At 43.1% G+C, this 20471-nt stretch overlaps 1 protein-coding gene across 1 annotated transcript in view; it reads left to right on the top strand.

Annotated features, from left to right (window-relative positions):
* The window catches only part of FBN3 (fibrillin 3), a 117487-nt gene that overhangs the window by 27011 nt on the left and 70005 nt on the right, over window positions 1-20471 (top strand). Inside the window, 2 exon segments of the mRNA XM_040537802.1 lie at window positions 4848-4943; window positions 7729-7824. Of these exon segments, the coding sequence (XP_040393736.1) occupies window positions 4848-4943; window positions 7729-7824 (192 nt within the window).

The following is a 20471-nucleotide window of genomic DNA, read 5'->3' as shown; positions in this document are numbered from 1 at the left end:
ATGCACTTGTCGGTGTTGGGAATATAGAAATTCCATTGCCCCTTTTTCTGCCTTTTTCTCCCATCTCAGACTTTCAGGACAAAGACCTGAAAAGTTCTGGGAAGAAGACTAGGTGGCTGAGGTTTCTGTTAACATAGCACATAAACAAACTATGGAGGACTTGGAGGAGTGACAGTCAAATATCCAGACAGCAATTCCCATAACCCTCTAGTAATTCTTGCAAGACGTATTCAAGGCTAGAGCATGCAAACACTCCTTTACTCTGCAGCACATGACTCTGCACAGAAGGCACTCCTGTTTGAATCTAAAACCTGATAGCTAATGGTCTTGTTTACTCAATAGTGTTTCTCCGTGCCCCTTTTTCCACTGTGTTGTATTGATGAAATGGAGCTGGGAGTCATGGTAGATACTGAGCTGGTTATGAGTCAGTAGTCATTGTGATGGTCAGTAAAGCCAATCACGCCATGAGTTAGATTAAGGGGATCATGGCGAAAAAGTCAAAGGAAGGTGTTATCCCCTCTGCTTGCCACTAGCAGGGCTGTTGCTGGAACGCTGAGTCTGGTTCTGGGCTGCCAGTGCAGAAGTGATGAGAGGAAACTAGATCTGCGGTGGGTTGCAAAATGGTTGGTCTATAACATGTGTCCTCAAAGGTGAAGCTGGGGGAGCTGGTCTGATTTAGTCTACGAGGAGTCAGAGAGGGATCCAGTAGTAGTCTGTAATTACTGGAAGTGCAGCTACAAAGGCAGTGAAGCCAAACCCCTCTCAGTAGTGGCAGGCAAGATAACAGAAGTGTCTGGCCATAGGTTGCAGCTTGGGATGTTCAGGTTGTACACAAAGAAAAATTTCTTACACAGGAGGGTGGTGCAATATACTGGAACAGGTCACCAGAGGTGCAGAAGATCTCCCTCCTTGGGCAGTTTCAAGGCTTGGCTAGACAAAGTCATGGCCATCCTGATCTGTGGGGAGGCTGAATGGGGACATCCAGCAAGCCCTTGTACCCACACTCGTGAGTCTGTACATAATTGTATGAAAGAGTGGCTTACACTGAGCCTTGAACTGGAATACCCTGTGGCAAATGGTCAGATGGTAGTTTTGCCTTTGCTGGTTACCTGCAGAAAGTTCCAGACAGTTCTTTCTACTCACTAAACAGCAGAAAGAAACAGGCAAAACTATGTGAATCCTTCACTTAAGAGAGAAAAAGGATCTGGATATCGAGCACTATAGCCCATACGTGAGAGGAGCCAGCAAGGCCTGTAGGATCTGTGTGCAGCCCCTCACAGTCCTTTCCCTCACTGTCCCAGTCTCTCCCCGGGCAGACAAGGGACATCTATCTGAGAAGCATCACTGTATGCAGGTTGACTTAACAGCCTCAGAGCTCATTGGGTGCAGATTATTGCACTCCTGCTGGCAAGACGAGGGCCACCACCAGCACAGAGACCACCCACCCAAGTCAGTGCAGACTATGCATAAGCCAGCAGGTCTGCCTGAAAGGGCTTCATTTGTTTCTCAAATTCTTGTGAATTGGGGCTGGCCTGCACTCCAGATCTCCAGATGTGGGCAGGGATATTGGGTGACCATTTGCACCTGAATGTGTAAGTGGTGCATCCATACATGATGACAGTGCTCAAAAACGCCAGCCAAACAAACAAGCAAAAACCTGCAAGCAAAGGAGCAGAGCTGTGGCTCTGTTCAGAGCTGTGTATTGTTTTGAGAAGGATGATTTTGCCAGGACAATGCGAGATGCAGAATTTAATGGGATTTTATAGCATCTTTTAAGGTCTCGTGGCCATTTCTAGAGACAACCCAGAAATTTATTTCCCATTATTGCCCATCTGTAGGCAAACTATTGTTAACAAAGTGACTTGCAGGCATCTGACTGAAGGCCAGAGAACTAGCCCCCTCAAACCTCAAAACCACATTCGGGGCGTGACTGAAAGAAGGAAATTCCCAGAATCTAATTCCAAAGCGCCACGTTGTCCTACAACACTGCAGATGTCCCCAGAAAGTGCTCAGCACTGAAGCCTATGTGTGCATAGCTCTGCAAACCTTCCCAAATGCTTTGCTGAATGGAAGGTGCTGGAGACACAAAAGTTTCTGGAGTGAGGGTCCATATGTTAGCAATCACAGAGGAATGCGAGGAATGCTGTAAGCAGTATATACATTTGGGCACAGACCTGGCATTCCTCTGAGCCTGGGGTGGATTTCAGCATGTGCTCGGGGTGGAGGGTGGGGGTGGAGGGGTAGGTTTCTCTGCAGAAGCTTCGTTAAATCTGGCATTCATTGTAGGGATGTTTAGATCTGCATTTATCATGAATGCTTCAGGGAGGTAAAACAGACAAATAGTGCATTCCAGAGGCAATAAAAGCCACTCCGCCTCTCTCTGTCATAACAAAAAATTTGGTTTCTTACTTGGGAGAGTAAGGTATTTCAGGAGTAATTTGCAAGTGACTGTTTAGATAGTAGTAGTCAGTAAGCAGACATAAAACCTGTCTGCAAACTCCACTGCTGATGGCTGGCAGAACAGCTGCAGACACTGATCCTTTAAAATAAAATGTAGAATGAATGCAATCCAATGGGAAAAGTTAACTAGGGAGAGCTGTTATTCTTTTTCCTAGAACTTTGGTCTTTGCTTGGAAAATCCTGACGAGGAATAATAGGCCTTTAAATTCTTATTTGAAAGATTTTCTTCAGCACTCCAAATCTAGCAGACCCTTTGATGCTAGCCTTGGAGATAAGTGAAATGGTGATGGGACCTCAGGGTATTTGGGATTACAGCAGAAGTAAGAAACGGGACCTAAGCAGGGCTAGAAATAGTATATTTGCCAATTAGTTGGAAAATTTCTGGATGAGTGTCAAGGCTTTTCTTATGTGCAGAACCTGAACTACTAAAATTTCTTAACTTCACTAGATCTTACCCCCTGCTGAATGCCTCGAATGCAAAACTTGGGAGACTCTGTAGGGAAAAGCTCCGACAGACGGACAACTCTGACAGACAGACACTTCCTAGCTACTTCTTCCTACTGTCTCTGGGCAGCCCTCCCAGATTTGTTGTATGTAATTGCTTTCCCAGTGCTGATTAATTGTAGTGAGGGGTGAGGGGTGTAGGTAAGAATGTGCTGGAAACAGAGCCATTTCCCAGAGAGACTGGTCTCATGTCTGACAATCTGGGCAATGCTTTGAAGCCTCAAGCTCAGTTTCCTTAATGATTAAGCTTTCATCTAAATTTGGCCTGATCTCCAGCCACAGAGCAATAGGAATTGTAGACATCACGACTAATTCAAACCATACTAGAAATGCATGGATTAAACGTACAGCACATGTGCTGAGCATGTTGAATGCAAAGCCCTGAGACTTCCCATTCCACTCCTTCTTCCTGTCAGGCTTTCTGTGAACAAGGCGTGAACCATGTAATTATCCTTACTGGATACTTCTGATTTCTACTACCTTTTGGGCAGCCATTTCAATTACGCTAGCCCCAACCCTTCTCTTTTGGAGCTGATGTTACATGTACAGAGAGTACACCAGCCACATCTGAGTATCCACTCATGTACGCACTCTCCAGCCTCAACTTCTTCAAGCTGCCAAGTCACAGCCCTTCTTTCCTGGCATGCAGGAACTGTGGTGTACATGCTGCAAAACAGTTTTCGCATAGCTTACTACAACCTGACGCACTTGCAGTTTGAATTTTCACATCTCACAAATTAAGACTGCATTGTTCCAGGCATTTCAGTAAAGAATGAAAGCTGTTTGACCTGTATTTGTAATTCAGTGTTTAGCAATAAACCTCCCCTTTTGGGCTCTTTTACTTTAATACCACATCCTTAACTGTTGAATAGTGATGAAACAGTTAAAGCCAATACTAGCTTTGTGTCTACATCAGTATAAAACTGACTGACTCTTATTTATTACTATTGTTTTTCTACAGTGTTCACATTCGGTGTTCCATAATCTACTGTAAAAGCTGAACTCTAACATAGGAAGAAGACTAGATAATACATGCTTTTCTTTTCAGATTTGTTGAAACCTTCTTGTATTAGATGAAACTCATCAATAAGGCCACATAATCACTGTAAAAGGAAAAGAAGTGTCTTTAAAGTTGATGGTTTTCCTCCATGAAATAAATTATACCCCCCAAAACGTCTCATAGGTCTTTTAACATGCTTTTAATAAGAAGACATTTTAAAGATTGACAGCCCAGAGTGTGAAAAGCGTATTTTGAAAATGGAGCAAAAATCTAAAATAATAATAAAAAGATATGAAAATTTTTGAAATGTGTAGTATCCTAAAAGAAACAAAAAATGTTTAGAATGACGGAGTCATCAAAGAAAGGGAAATATGGGTAAATATGCCCTTACTCTCAGTCACATGAGCTATGGCAGGCCATCCTGTAGAAAGGACAATGTCCTGCCTTATCCTGTACGAGATGGACTTGAAGAATTGTGTCCCCTAAACTGCTCATAGTTTTACAATACCTGTAAGACTTGTGGCTTTTCGTTGTCTCAGCAGTTCAATACTACCAGGTACAGGAACAATAAAAATACCTTCTGTCTAAGGGATAAGGAACAGACTATGGTGTTTATAGTTGTAAGAAACCCTGGGGTGATTATACTTCAGTAAAAGTGCAAGCGTTTAACCACACCATGGGCTCATATCCTGTAATGGGAATTCAAGTTAATTCATTTTACTTGAAAAAAAAAAAATGGACATTTAACATCACCTTTAGATTGTGCACTGAGATATGAAGAAATTAAGAAAGTTTTGAACATCGCTTATTTGTGAGGTATCCACCTCCTGTCACAGATAATTTGTTGCATTGTCTTCTAATATTTCCCTGCTTTTCTCCACAGTCCAAACCTGCAATGTGAGGTGCATGAATGGTGGAAGCTGCAATGAGGAATCTTGCCTCTGCCAGAAAGGTTATACCGGAACATACTGTGGACAACGTAAGTACTTGCAACACATGCTGTACACCTTACACATACCGATGTATTGTTTGCAGACTTTGATGGCCTCGCTATATTCTCCTCTCCATTGGAATCTCAGCTCACTCTCATTAGGAGACATGTTACATTTGTTCTGCCCGGCCTGGCTGGGAGAAGAATTGATGCCAAAGTTCTGTGCCACCACCTTTCTGGTTCCTTACAACTGCACATCCAAACTTCCACGTGGCATTTAAAAGACCCCACAGTGAACACATCCATCAAGTGCTGACCTTAGCATGCTGCTGACCTCAAAGTCAAGACTTGCCATGACTTGTACCTTTTTCTCCGGAATTTGACATGAGTTTTAGATTGAGGAAACTCACATCAAAACAGTAAGGACATTGCCTTAGACTGCACATGTCCTGGCTCTCAGCATGAATCCCCCATGCCAGGAAGAGCAGTCGCAGGCTTTGCTGATCATCCCCTGTTTTTCTACAGTGCTAGCAGAAATTAGGTATCATTTTTCTGTAAATATTTTTAGAAAAACAGTACATTCTCTGGGAATGGATTTTTGATTTTTTTTTTGTGGGAAACACTCATTTTAGCTCAGATGAAGCCTGCTTTTGATTAGAAGAAGAAATACTAAATATATACATATATATTATAAACTAGGTTACATTTTGGATGGTGATCGTCCCCCTCTACTCTGCTCTGGTGAGGCCGCACCTCGAGTACTGTGTTCAATTTTGAGCCCCTCAGTACAAGAAGCACATCAAGGCCCTGGAATGTGTCCAGAGAAGGGCTACGAAGCTGGTGAAGGGCCTGGAACACAAGTCCTGCAAGGAGCGGCTGAGGGAACTGGGGTTGTTTAGTCTGGAGAAGAGGAGGCTCAGGGGAGACCTTATGGCTCTCTGCAACTACCTGAAAGGAAGGTGTGGGGAGCTGGGGGTCGGCCTCTTCTCACAGATAACTAGTGATAGGACTAGAGGGAATGGCCTCGAGTTGCACCAGGAGAGGTTCAGGTTGGAAATTAGGAGACATTTCTTCTCAGAAAGAGCAGTCAGGCATTGGAACGGGTTGCTCAGGAACGTGGCGGAGTCACTGTCCCTGGGGGTGTTCAAGGAAAGGTTGGACATGGTGCTTAGGGACATGGTTTAAGTGGGTGACATTGGTGGTAGGGAGTGATTGGACTAGATGACCTTGGAGGTCCTTTTCAACTTTAACGATACTATGATTCGATGATTTTTTTCTGAAACTTTCCAAAAAGTTCAACTGAAGGCAGACACACCATATGGAAAATTTCATTCTGAATAGCTAAAGCTTGGGAAAGTTATAAGTAAGTGCAAACCAGGCTTTATAATGTAGCAGGCTAGGCAACTTTTAATATGTGTTGCTACCAGCTCCACCTATAATATCCTCAGCAGAGTTTTCATAATGGTTCAGATGTGGGCAACACATCACCGAGAGGGTGGAGAACAATGGAGAGTCCCATTGGCAGCATTCCAGTAAAGCAGATTTCAGTTCTAAAATGGGTGTAACCTTTGAAGGCTATGATATGCAGCAGCACCTGGCCTCTCTGCCACTATGCTTGGCATTAAACCAGGAAGGGCCACAATGAGGTAATACACAGGATTGCTGTGGGCCTCACCCTTCAGGTGAGATTATAGTCTTCTGATCCTCAATGTGCCAGTGGTGTTGTGCAACTGAGTAGCTTAATGAGTGAAAACCTGTAAAAAAAAACATGAGGAAATTTTGCAACAGTCCTAATTAGTCACTACAACTGCTGAGATTTTAATAGGTCAGTGGCATCCTGCCCATCTCAGCCTCTCACATGGACTCTTTAAAGTACTTGATCTTGTGGTACATATGAGTGCTGGCCTTTCATCTTCTGTTCACTCAGATTATGCCAGAATATGAGAGAATAATAGAACGCCAGCTAGTGTGGGTGTGCTGAAGACAGGTCTGAAGAAGATGGGTATTTCCAGCCAGTGGTACCACACAATTGTCACAGACAAATCTGAATTGTTCACCATGAAAACTGAATTTATCTTCTCAACTTTTCTCAGGCTTGTCATCATTTACCTGTTGCTTACAAAGGGACTCCCTGCCCCAATTCTAACCCCAGAAAAGTTATTTTTGTCCTGGAAAGCATCATCTCCTGATACTACCGCCAGCCCAAATGAGCACATCTTACTATAGTGTTATGAAGTAATGAGTTGATGCCAATGCCACCTAAAATGAGCACTAACACTATGCCAGTGTTTGATCCATCCATCCAAGTGTTCCTCTGCTTGCCATGTAAAGCAAGACCACCATGTCGTCCTGATTGCAGATATACAGGTGTGGTCAGAGTAACAGGTTTGGTTTATTGTCCTGCTTTACTCTGCAAGGCAAGATGAAATGGTTGACTGGTCCTTTCTCACATTTCATTGTTGTCCTGTTCCCCTCTCCTTAAATTTAAATGTTTGCCTTTATAGAGTTTGTCATTTGTACTGATTCGTCTTGACCTTGACATTTAAATCCCAGTGCTGACCTGAATGAGCTGAGATTCCAGAGCACAGGAAATCCTCTCAAATGAAACGAGAGTTTATAGCCTTTTTATAAATGGTTTCACTCATAAACAGGAAGTCATTTTCTGGGAAAAAAATATCAGGCTTTTCTCCGTATGTTCACTATGTGGAGGAGATTCTTGACAGGTGAACAGCACAAAGTAGGTGATATTCCAAGCCCTCCCAGCACCACACAGTTCATGCTGCGGTTTTACTGAGAGCAGAAATCAATCATTTCTATTTCTCTTTCTAAACAGCTGTCTGTGAAAACGGCTGTCAGAATGGAGGTCGTTGCATTGGACCAAACCGTTGTGCTTGTGTCTATGGATTCACTGGCCCCCAGTGTGAGAGAGGTAAGAAACAGATTTACGTATTATCACTGACAGAGCATAGCATCAGGAGTTGTATATTCAAGCATATATACTAGGGATACTCAATTCTGAGTGAATTTCTGCTCAATTCCCTGGTATGAAGATTCAGCCCTTAATAACAACCTCATGTCCAAAGCATTCCCTGGGATCCCAACTGACTGCATATCTGTTTCGTGTCTGTGGATCTTTCTCATTCCACACGTGGCCCCTTGTGGCTCTTTTGTTAAATATCAATAAATCCCTGTGCACAGTACAAAAGAGGTATTTTTCTCTTGGGCATTCCCTTGCTTCTTGTCTTCGTAACCAGGGTGTGGCTTAGAAATGTGAGGAAGCCCCTTATCGCAGCATAAGGGAAGGTGACACCATCAGCCCCTTCCTAAACACTAAAAGGGAAAACATAAACTAAAACTTTCAAAAATTTCAGTGTGGTGGATCAGCTCGGTCCAAGCACACATCCTGTGTCTTGCTCATTCCCCTCTCCCTTGGGATGCGGAGAAGATAGAAGGAAAGCAAAAGACCTCATGGATTATGATAACGTTAGTTTACTAAGGAAGGCAAAAGCTGCATGTGGAAGCAAAGCAACACAAAGAATTCATTCACTACTTCCCATCAGCAGGCAGATATCCACTCACTTCCTGGGAAGCAGAGCCTCAGCATGTGTAAGTTTCTTGGGAAGATGAGAGCCACAACCGTGTTATTTTCCCCTTTCTCCTTCTTTTCCTGAGGCTGAGCACAATGTCATATGGCATGGAATATCCCATCGGTCAGTTCAGGTCAGCTGTCTATGCTACATCCCTTCCCAATCTCTTGCCCAGCCCCAGCATACTGCACTGGATGTGAGGAGCAGGGAGCTGGGGGAAAAAAATCGATGCTGTGAAAGCACTTTTCATCAACAGCCAGAACATGAATGTGTTATCCATACTGTTTTAGCCACAAATGGAAAGCTCAGCAGCATGCAGGCTGCTGTGAAAAGAAGTTAACTCCATCTCATCCAGACCTGACACAACTGGCTAATTTTGGTGACCACCTTGAGTTACCTTGAACCAGATTTGTACAACTGTCAGCATTCACTTATTCTGCTCAGGATTGCAACTACTCACTGCAGCTCTTGCAGAATAGTTAGGGACCTCACACAGTTAGGGGATCACAAGCAAAACAGTCCTTTAAGGATTGGCCAGATTGCAGAAGAACTCTGTTGGACATAGATTGACTGCAGTTCACCAGGCGAGCACTCAGCTTCTGTATCAGTAATATGGAAAGATGTCTCCTGCATCTTTCACTGTATAGAATCAAACTCCTGCAGCAATTCCCTGAATTTTACATGTCTTGTCTGCAGCAGGAGACCTTTTCGTTGGGCTGAAGGAGATCAACACCATGTACCCACAAAAATGAAAATTAATGATGAATGCTAACAGTGCTAACAGCTGTTGATTTGCAAATTAACGTGGACCTGAAATCTGAAAAGTCAATATTCCAACCTGTGCAAAATTATTTTTAAGATTTAGTACTATATTTATTTGAAAATATTGAAAAGTGTGACTAGAACCAAAGGTTTTCCATGAATTTCCTACTTTATTTTAGTAAAAATGTTTCAAAGGGAAACATAAGCCAGTTCTATTTTGTTGTAAACCTCCCTCAGTTCATTGCTGGCTGCTCATCCAGTATGAATCAAAACATCTTCACCAAGAGCCTGAGAATATGCTCTTAGTGACATGTGGCTTTGCTGTATTTCATCCATCCAGCCAGCATGTGCTGAGTGACTAGATCAGGTTTACCCCAGTGTGGGTATGGCTGAGGTTTTGGCTCTGAGATATGAATTTTCGCCCTTTCCTGTTGGCTTAGGTGGACATCTCACGACACTGCTCTGATTTGATGTTGGCAAGGGCCAGAGTGGCACAGAGCAGAAATGAAACTGAAACACCATGATGATGTGCGAACTCCCAGGATTAACATCAAAGTGCCCTGGAAATATTCTGCTTTTCTAGCCTCTCACTTTCCCGAGATTGGGATAATTCTGTTTAACTCCCTGTTCAAGGATTGGATTGTTCTTGACTTTAATGTTTTGGGGTTTTTTGTTTTTTTTTCCAAGTTGGGGATTTTTGGCAACGTGATTTAGAGGGTGAGATAGGAATAACAGTTGGTTTCCAGTAGCCCAGGCATCAGTCAGTCCTGGTTGAACAGGAGCCAGCAGAAATATGCAGAACTCAACATAGTTGTGCAATGTTCCCTGGGTTACAAAAGTCTCTACTGAACTTCATGCTGCAGGTGCCCCATAAAAGGCCTCTGCTGTGGTTTGAGCATCACATTTATTGGATGCCAAGAATTTAAAAAACCTCCACACACATTTACTGAAGTAACCTTTCATTGTTCCAGTCTCCTCCTTTGTACTCTGCTGCAAACTCAGATATTGGTGGACCACTGCATTTATATATTCTTTAATACCTCTCCTTGCCTTTCTCAAACAGGCATACACGCACACTCACTGCTTTATTTATGGAAAGGTATTATGCCAAAAACCTTTGTCTTTTGAAAGCTGTACCTTGCAAGCTTTTTTCCTCTAAAATTCTTGAATGTGAGCTAGAGAACTGTCCATAGAGTTGCTTGTTTTTTTCCTAGCTCACAGGTATCTGAAGTTGATATGGACATTGTTGATAAGACATTAATGTCTTAAGACATTCTTGCATACAGCAATGGACTTATAAATCCAACTCACTTTACTTTGTGTGCATGGTAGGAGAGGGGATAGGAGAGGGGGTGGGAAAGTCAGCCAAAAATGGGGACTGAACAGGGGCAGACTTTGGAGACAGCTTGCAATGTATAAAATTATTTAAATAAAGAGAGGATTTTTAGAAAGCCTGTAGAGATTTAGTTTGGTCCAGACTTGTACTAAGAGACAAAACAAGCTCTCCAGCTGTGTATACACAGGTCTGCCCTGCCAAGGCAAACAGAGCATTTGCTTTTCTAAGAGATGTTAAAAGTTACACTTTTCAAAGAAGCTTCTGGCTGGGAAGTCTGTGGGTCTGGTGAGGTGGTTGTGACTGACCTACTGGTAATCGGTAGTGTGACAATGAGGAACTTAACCCTACCAAGGAGAAACTGCACTCCTGCTCCATTGCTAGGCAAGTTGAGATGAAGTCCCTAGCACCAGACTTACTGGAAACATGAACACTGTTGAATTTCTGTTCAGTTTCTCCTTTTAAGGCAGCCATGGTATGTGACATATTTACAAGCATCCTTGGAAGTCTCCAGTAACAGGAGACTCAAGTAGCAGTCTTAAAAGCAACACGGATCATCCGTAACTCTCAGTTTAGCTCTGAGTCTCATTTTAAATGTTTGTTTGGTTTTTTTTGTTTGTTTGTTTGTTTTTCTCTGAAGAAACATTAATTCAAAGCAGAACCTAAAACCTACTGGCCTTGTAAGTAGGAAGTCCAAGTTTCAGCCCAAGACTCCTTACCGGTGCTCTCCTAGCATGTCTCATAAGGGTGCTGGAAATTACTCAGATTTCTGCCTGTGTCTCCACAGGGAGAGAACTTCCAGTAACACCAGTTACTGTTTAGTAAGACATCATCTACCTTTCTCCTTTCCACTCAGAGTAGTTACAGTGATGTTTCTCTTGGGAGAACTGTTGTTAACTACTAAATGTGGCTCTCTAGCATTAGGCAACATCGGTAGTATCCTTCTTGGCTAAAGAGTGCAAAGAAAATAACAGTGATTACCCTCAGCTCTGTGCTGTGACATATCTACTGATAGGAATAACCTGGCCAGGAAGATCAGAACACAGTCAACTTGCAGAAGAGAGGAGGTGTTGTAGGATACATCCCTCAATTTCTTCCAGCCTGCTGTTGAAATGGAGCAGTTGGTTTGAATCACAACTGGATAATGTGGAGATTTAATGTTCTGAGCATAGGATGAGGCAGTATAAGGTCTACTGCTCCATCCTGAGTCTGGCCCACTAATTATGGGTACTTGGAAAATTCATTACATCTCCACCATATTATGTTCCTTAGTAAAGTAATAGCCATTTTGCTGCAGCATGGGTACTGTGAGGATTCACCAAAGGGTTGCAGGAGAGCTGGTAAGTTAACCACTAACAGGGATGAGAGAGGAATTGAGGCAATACATTGGTGGTGAGGTACAGCCCACTGTGTATTTACTCTTGTCCAGGTTCCCAAATTAGCCACTTCCAGGCTGGAACTGGAGTGTTAAATAAAGCATAAGATTCCTCAGACTGAAAAACGATGTTAAGAGACCAGTCTGTTAGGAAGGACAGACTCAGTTCAACTCATACTGCAGTGGCTGGCTGGCTTCTGGACCAAGAGTTGGTTTGCCTCGACCATACCTTTTTTTGTAGGTGGAGATGTCACCTCAACCTAAGAAAAAACACTATTTTCAGCCTGAAATAAAAGCCAGGAAATGTGTATTTTAAAGACACCCTTATTATCAAAATTCACCAGTATCCATGGTTCAAGTATAGCAGAACCGGGCCAGGTGATACCTTACATACAGGTGACATTGAACTGGTGACTGCTTGGCCTTGCAACCTGCTCTTATGTTTGATGGAGTGGTCTGTCAGCTCCTCTGCTGCTCATCTGTGTCCCTACCAAGGAGCTCAGCACAGGCATAACCAAGAATCTCAAGGGGTTCCAGGAGAAATCTCTCTGGTGCCAGTCTTCCCCATGAAAATTTCTTCCCAAGGACGCCTAAAAAAAAATGGCACCATTACTTCAGGAATAGTCTTCGGTCAAATACACATTATAGCCTGAGGGCTGTATCCTCATCAGCAGTGCACACACGGACTGAAGAAGCACAGGGGGAATGTTCCTCTGCAGAGAAATATTTCTTGTAGAATGGGACAACCTCTGAAAGCAGTGACCTGGGTTCTTCTGCTCAGTCAAGGTGAAGGAACTGAAAGCTGAAGCAAAACCAGTTCAAACTGGAAAAAAACAGATCATGTTTTTAACAAGGAGGTTAGTTCCAACCGGTTATCTTCCACAGGAATGTGCCCGATACCCCTTGTACTACATTGCCTCACTTTAGACTCCTTTGCCGTACATGTGTCCAGCTGAGCACATAACCTCATGAAACCTTACAGGTGACAGAGTGATAGCAGCGCTGGGCAGGATTCATTGACCAAATGCAGAAATTGCCTTTAGGGTGAGTGTATACAGAGAGGTGATCAGGTCTTCCACAAATGTCTGCACTATGGAATTCTCTGCATTTATTCACATGAATCCCATCTCTGGAATCTTCAGATCAAGAGGGGATATTTAGTAGGATTTAGGAAAGACTCCCTGGTTGTTATACATGGGCTTATCTGATGCCGGATTTAAAATCTTTAACTCCCAGAGCAGTATAAAGATAGTTGTCTGTAGACTTCTCTCTGCCGCAAGGCACAGCATGCTGCCATTATCTCAGATTGTTATATGCAGGGCAAGGATACTAACTTGTTTAGAGGAACACACAGCTCCATTCATCCAGGTAATATCTGTGCCAAAGTGCTGGGGTTCTCAGAAAGGCTTATTAGCATTGTACAGACACAACTCTATTGATTCTAGTGCCAACATTAGCATACACTAGTATGGCTTGCACTGTTAGGGTCTGCTTTCATACAGGGGCTGGGGTATCAGTTTAGATAGGCAAGCACTGAAAATGTACCCATCTGTGTTGATGAACAGAAGGCATTCAAAACAGATCATAGACTCATTTTAGGCTTTTAATTTGATTTTATTTTGAATTTATTTTGCTATAAACCATAAAAAGAGATCTTTTAATTTTTAAACAATAATAACCTGAGTTCCTGAACACTATGCAACAGCTTCTGCTGCTGTAAACTTAACAAGCTGCGTGTTCAACAACTCAGGACTACAGTAAGAGGCTGCTTTGTAATGGAAGCAAGCTAACTACCTTCACACTTCATTCAGGAAATGCTCCACTTGAGAGGTAAATACTGTAACAGCTAGGTACTCAAAGAATCTTAGCATCATTTCCTCCTTCTACTTGACATCTTCAGGGATAAAAACTAGTGGATATATTGTATAGCCCCAGCAGCATTGGTAACATGATCTCACATTGCATCAGTGTTGGAGGAAAAAAGTATAGAAAAAAAAAGAATCTGTGAGAAGAGAGGCCAATTCTATTTAATAGTTTTCTTGAACTTTAAAGAAAAAATGAAACATTTTGATGTCATATCTCTGATTTCACCCTCTTTCAAGTAGGAAAAAAAATGTTGCAAAAAAGTGACAACATTGGTCTCAGATGAAGGTGCGGAAGATTGTTCTGTGTAAGAAGGATGAGGTTTAATTTGCCTTTTTTTTTTTCCCCCATACAAATGCTGAAGCCAGTTGATGACAGTTGCTACCTTAAATGAAAACATGTCTTCTTTTATTCTGAAAAAAAGAGATTTTTTGATAACGTTCTTGATCTTTGTGGTGAACTCCCTGATACTTTGCAGCATCTCTAAACTTAGAGTTGTGGTTGCAGAAGGGTACTAAAACCTGAAGACCATGAAAACTCCAAAGACACTTGGAGTTCTGCAAACAATAGGGAAGAGGAAAAGACAGTAATTTGTTCGTGTAGCTGTCTGTAGTTCCTATTTTTTATATGTTAGCACATGCATAACATGAGGATCTCCTTTGATGTGCACTCAGTATTTCTGAGTCTCCATGATGTGTCTATGTCTGTGTCTGTAGATTCTTCAAAGTTTCAAAATGATTTTGATGTGTTTGTTGTTGTTGTTGTTTGCTTTTGTTTTTGTTTTGGCCTTGTAAACCCTGGGTTCATCATAACTGCTATCATTCCAGTCCTGGAAGAAATCTCCATTAGCAATGAGTAAGACTAACACAAGTCCCCAAATTAACTGATTTTTGTATGCTATATCAATTTCTTAAAGATCCTTCCTGTATAGGAAGACAGTTCCTCTCATCCTCCTAATTTCTAAGCATATTTGTGACATCTAATGTCTATCAATGTGACTTCCACTCTTGTCTATCGTCCTGAAATATTTAACCACTAGAAGAGTTGCTTAAGGAGCCTGTTTCCATAACTGCAGGTGTTTAAGAGCAGGTAACATAAATATTTGTTAGATCTAATTCTAGTAGAGTCAATCTTGTCTAAGGGAAAGAGGAATCCAAAGTGATCTATTACATTCCCTCCAGCTGCAGCTTTTTTAGTGACAGATGCTCTGTGCCATATATAAACAGCATACATGATCCAAAACACCATTTTGTAACGTACAGATGGATGTTAATGAGTCTGTCAGCATAAACAGCACTTTAATCCACTCAGATTTCCAGATGGTGGGAATATTGCAGAATATTCCATTATTCTTGCTTGTAAAGCCTCCCCAATCCATAGAAGACTTATCGTGTGGTTTAGTCTCAGCTTTTCTGCTTCCTCTTCATAATGATTTACTTCCCAAATTTTCAGTTTAATTTGGATGATTAGGAGAAAAGAATCAGCTATACAGGATGTGTCAGATCCCCCTATGTATATGCTAAAACTCTGACAGGAAGCAGCCAACAGTAAACACAGTCCCTCTATTCACTCCTTTCTAAAACTCAGCTCATAGTCCTGAACTTCCAGAATGCTGCTCTAAGTGAAATAGTTGGTAGAGCTGTACATATTTTGTACGTTCAGCTGGAAACTGCCCCAGAGACCAGGCATGCAAGAAGATACATCATGGTAACAAGGGGGGGCCAGGAAAACTACAGAAATTTAATGATATCTGAGATAACTCAGAAAGGTCTTTAATCTCAGCCTTTGCATTTCAGAAGAACATATGTCACATTTATTAATTTGAGGTGCCTAACAGAATTTTTGTTTTGGGAATAAATTGAAAAAATACCTCCTCCATACTACCTATGGCTGTGCCTGAGGTCCATGCTGACTGTGAAACTGAGCCCCAATCCAGGTGCTCTTCTCAAAGAACAAGTGAGGTGGGAAGATACATAGCAACAATCAACAAGCAGGATGTGGCTCCTGCTTTTTGAAAGCATTTGTATTTGTACTGCTGGGACCACGCAGCACTTTGAAGGGATGAGCAAAGCCTTGACCTCAACACTGGGGAGCTGGGGAAAGATTGACTGAGGGGAGGGAGAGGTGACCTTCTTGTCACCTTCCTTTTCTTTTTGCGTTTCTTCGCTAGGGTGGATTTTATTAGGACAGATGGAGCACTCCACTTCGGTCCCATGTTTTGAAGGGTTAGGAGACCTGACAGTTTATATTGTGGAACAGCCTTAGCTTTTGTCTTAGATACCCTCTGTGCCTCTGTCTTGCTGACATCCCTTGTTGTCTCAGAAAAACACTGGGCATGGGTGGAGAAATGGTCAGTGAGCCGTCCTAATATGAGACAACTGAAATGCTTTGCCGGGCAGTTCACAGGCATCCCCTGAACTGAAAAGCTGTTCCAGGGTTTCAGGAACTCTTATTCATTTCTTGGGTTTCATATTAATTCTCTGGGGGAAAAAAAAAAAAAAAAAAGGAAAACACTGGCTACTGTGGCTCATTCTGTCAGGCCCATCAAAGCTGTCTGAGTGGTGTGAGTACAGTATATGGCTGAGAAATTAATCTGCCTACACCCAGCCAGTGGTTCTTCCACTCAATTCCAGATTTAAGTTTGAAATTACTTCAAGTAAAAAACTTATAGAGGAATGCTATTGGCAGTGGTTAAGATTTTTTTCCCAAATGAGCTTTTTAATAGAAGACTGTGTTTACAAAGAGATTTCTCATCCTAGTTTGAAATGAGGCATTTAATTGATTTTCCCAGTACTCTGGTAATGCAGATGGTAAGACATAAAACAGAACTCGTAGCTGAGGTATGTGATAGTGTTCCTTCTTCTCAGCCTGCCTTCAAAGGTGAGGCATGAACTGCCATTTCTCTACAGTGGGATAGAATAAGTACTTTGTTAATCAAATGTAGTCCAGAGAGGAAGATTGCTCTGATATATATACTGCCATAACTTGTAGTATGCTTTTAGGCTGAAAGATCTGGCAGAAACTTCACCATGAGTGGAGTCTAACTCTATTGTCAGTTGTAGTTTGCTATTTTCTTCTTGTGAGTGGGCTTATTTGATAAGCTATTTGTAGCCCTGAGGAACCACATTTCCCTCTCTTCTCTGCAGAAAGCCAGTCATGGTCAGCTGAGAGCACTGGTGGGATGTAGACACATCCTCCATGTATAATTTTGGTGCATGCCCGTGAGCATACTGGTATGATTGTAGATGATCACATACTACTTTTCTTCCTCTGAGACGTGGGACAGCACTCCCAAAACACTGTTGTTTTCTGCTTGGTGCTCAGTAAGGGGCTCAGTTCACTGTGCACAGGAGAACGCTGGAACAATATAGGTTGGGGTCTTCCAGTCTGTGTAGCTGGCACCTCATTGCCTGCACTGAGTTAGGCAGAAAGGTGACTGTCATATCTTCTGACCCTTCATCACTCTTGGATGCAGTCACCTGTGGCTTTTTCTCTCGTTCTCAGTGTGGGAAGGGGTGTCGTGTCCAACAGAGTATCCTGGTGTTGTTGAACATGCTGCTCAGTGCATATGGGAGCAGAACATCACTGGAGCAGAAAAAAAACAAGGTTGTGAAGTACCCGAGTTTCTCACATCCATGGGTACAAAGACAGCCTCTGAAGAGCGGATCTAAACACATGACACATTGGAACAAATGTGCCAAGGGGCCTGGGATGTATCTGGCAGCCACCAGCCACTCGAGGGGACATGACGTCAGAAGTAGTCCTTTTGGGAGGAAACTGGCAAGAAGGTAAATGCCTCGCTTCACATTTCACTGATATCTAGAGACTCTCTCTGCAAGGGTTTGTGAGCAGCCTCAGCTAGCTAGCTACCAGGAGTACAATACAACACCACGTCACAGTCACCAGCTCAGTGAAGCATGTTTGGAGATGAACACCTGAATCACTGCATTTTCACTGGACTGAGATCAACCCAAGGATGATGTGCATCAGCGCTCTGCTGACTGCAGACCTAGACCTGTGAAGGTAGAAGAGGAGGAATGCATACTCAAGAGGGGCGTTGCTTGGCCTACATTTACTGAAGGCCCTAGTGCAGTTCTACAAATAGGCATTCAGCTCACAGTGGCACAGCAGATCCAGGTCTGTCCAGGCAGACAGGGTCCACACACTATGTTTGTGGCTGGGAGTTGAAGCAGTGTGCTGTCCTGCTCCTCAAGAGCTCAGGGAACTAGAGAGAACCCAGGAGCACCTGCAGGAAAGCTAAACACTTCCTCTGTATGGGTCAGGATGTGAATACAGGGTAGACAGGCTGAACTGGATTGATGTATTATCATCACCATTTCCCCCCCTTGTACTAACCGTTGTCTCCTTTCCTATGAGGACTTATACTAAAAGTTCACTGCAGAAGACAGTGCAGCCCTGCAGAGAAGGACTTGGGGGTTCTGGTGGATGAAAAGTTCAACATGAGCCGTCAGTGGGTGCCTGGAGCCCGAAAGGCCAACTGCATCCTGGGCTGCATCAACAAAGCAGTGACCAGCAGGGGAGGGAGGTGATTGTGCCCCGGTGCTCTGCCCTTGTAAGGCCCCACCTGGAGTGCTGCATCCAGGTCTGGGGCTGCCGGCACAGAGGATATGGATCTGTTAGAGTGGGTCCAGAGGAGGGCCACAAAGATGATCAAGGGGCTGGAGCACCTCTCCTATGAAGAAAGGCTGAGAGAGCTGGGGATATTCAGCCTACAGAGGAGAAGGCTCCAGGGTGACCTCATTGCGACCTTTCAGTACTAAAAGGGGACTTATAAAAAAGATGGAGAGCACCTGTTTGCTCTATCGGATAATGACAGGACGAGGGGGAATGTTTTTAAATTAAAAGTGGGGAGATTTAGATTAGAGGTTAGGAGAAAATTTATCCCTCAGAGGGTGGTTAGGCACTGGAACAGATTGCCCAGAGAGATTGTGGATGACCCATCCCTGGAGGTATTCGAGACCGGGTTAGATGAGGCCCTGAGCAACCTGATCTAGTGGGTGGCACCCCTGCCTATGGCAGGGGAGTTGGAACTAGATGATCTTTGAGGTCCCTTCCAACCCAAGCCATTCTATGATTCTGTGATTTTATTATGCTGGAAACAGGGTGATTTACAAGTAGCAGATTTGAGTATATCTGAACAGCTTGTTCTGATATGTCGGAAGATAAATGACCTACATTAGGCATTAGAAAACAGTGCCAGTGCTGTTACATCTTCAGTGCTTTATCGGGACAAAGGCTAATTGTGTGGTCCAGGCCTTTGGGTTGCCTTCCCGTATTCACTACTGAGCTTGTTACACTTTGTGACAAGTCATTGAGGATAACAGTGCATTACTAGACTGGGAGATATTTTGGGGCAATCTCTTACTCCATATACAGGATGGCTGCTGAATCCTGTTTTACTGATCTGAGCTCTGAGCACTCATTTTCTGCCGTCTTCAATCAAATTGTCCTTAACAGTCCTATTTTTTGCATGTTTTTCAGTCTGCCCAATAAATACTCTTACCATTGACTGCAGAAAGAAAACAAAGCCTGCTGAAGTGTACTGGGATAAGAAGATGCTAAGGAGAATGCAATGTTTTCAATTATTTTAATTGAGTCTGAAAAGAAGCAAGTAACATGTGATTTGTGTCCGCCTGGTCACTCCTGAGACTTCTTCCATCTATTTCAAGATATTTTAACTGTGAATAAGCCTTTTCCAAAGATCACCTTGCCCTTCTTAGCATAAGCCATGCACTGCACTGTGTTTTGAAGCACAAAGACTTTGTTGAATGGAGCAACAGATGACTGCAGCTCAAACACGGTAATATTAATACAATCAGGCAAGATCTGTAAAACTAGCCACAATGTTTGGAAGTCATCCTCACTCATTTGCGTCCTTCTCAGCACTCGCTCCTAACTTATTGTTCACTTATTGTTATTGTTAACTTATTCCCAGAAGGAAGGTAGGCAAAGTCCATAAATACTTTGCCCCAAAATACTTCTCACCTGACAGACACAAATTTCTTCTTCTTGTACTCAGCCATGGACTCCTATGGTGAACACAATCAGCAGCTGTCCAGGAGAAATTCCTCCAAGTTCAGCTCAGTCCATCCCATCCCAGCCACCATCTCCATATGTTCTTTCCCGTGGTGTCCAGGAGCCTGCCCATAGCTGTAATCTCTGCCAAAGGAGTTTGAGAGGTGCAAGGTTCCACCTGGGGCAGATGTGCTTGGAGAGAAGAGTCCAGAGCTATTAAACCCCTATGCCACCCCCAGCACCTCCATGTTTGCACTAACCGACCAGGCGTGATTCAACACCTCTCTTCTACGATGGAGAACACAGCGTGGTGGTGCCAGCCTCCTGCTCCAACACTGACACACGTTTCTACAACTGCTTCAAGTATTGGCTCCTTGTTGCTATGTGTGCTTTGTGCCTCAGATGCCACTGGAGCGAAGAACCCTTGGAGGAAGGTTATATATGAAGCTCTATCTCAGGTTTCATCAGGCAAAGATTTTGACAGGAAACTGTAAAAATAGGACAGGAAAACTTAAAAAAGTTCTTTCTTTACTATTTCCTTTGAATGTGTTTTTTCAACAGTTGGAATGTCTGGCCTTATAAACTGCCCCAGCCAGCTTTTTCTTTTTTTGCAAAACTCC

This window comes from Cygnus olor, chromosome 26 (assembly GCF_009769625.2).
Source record: "Cygnus olor isolate bCygOlo1 chromosome 26, bCygOlo1.pri.v2, whole genome shotgun sequence".
Lineage (NCBI taxonomy): Eukaryota > Metazoa > Chordata > Aves > Anseriformes > Anatidae > Cygnus > Cygnus olor.
This window is presented reverse-complemented; position numbering and strand designations above follow the sequence as displayed.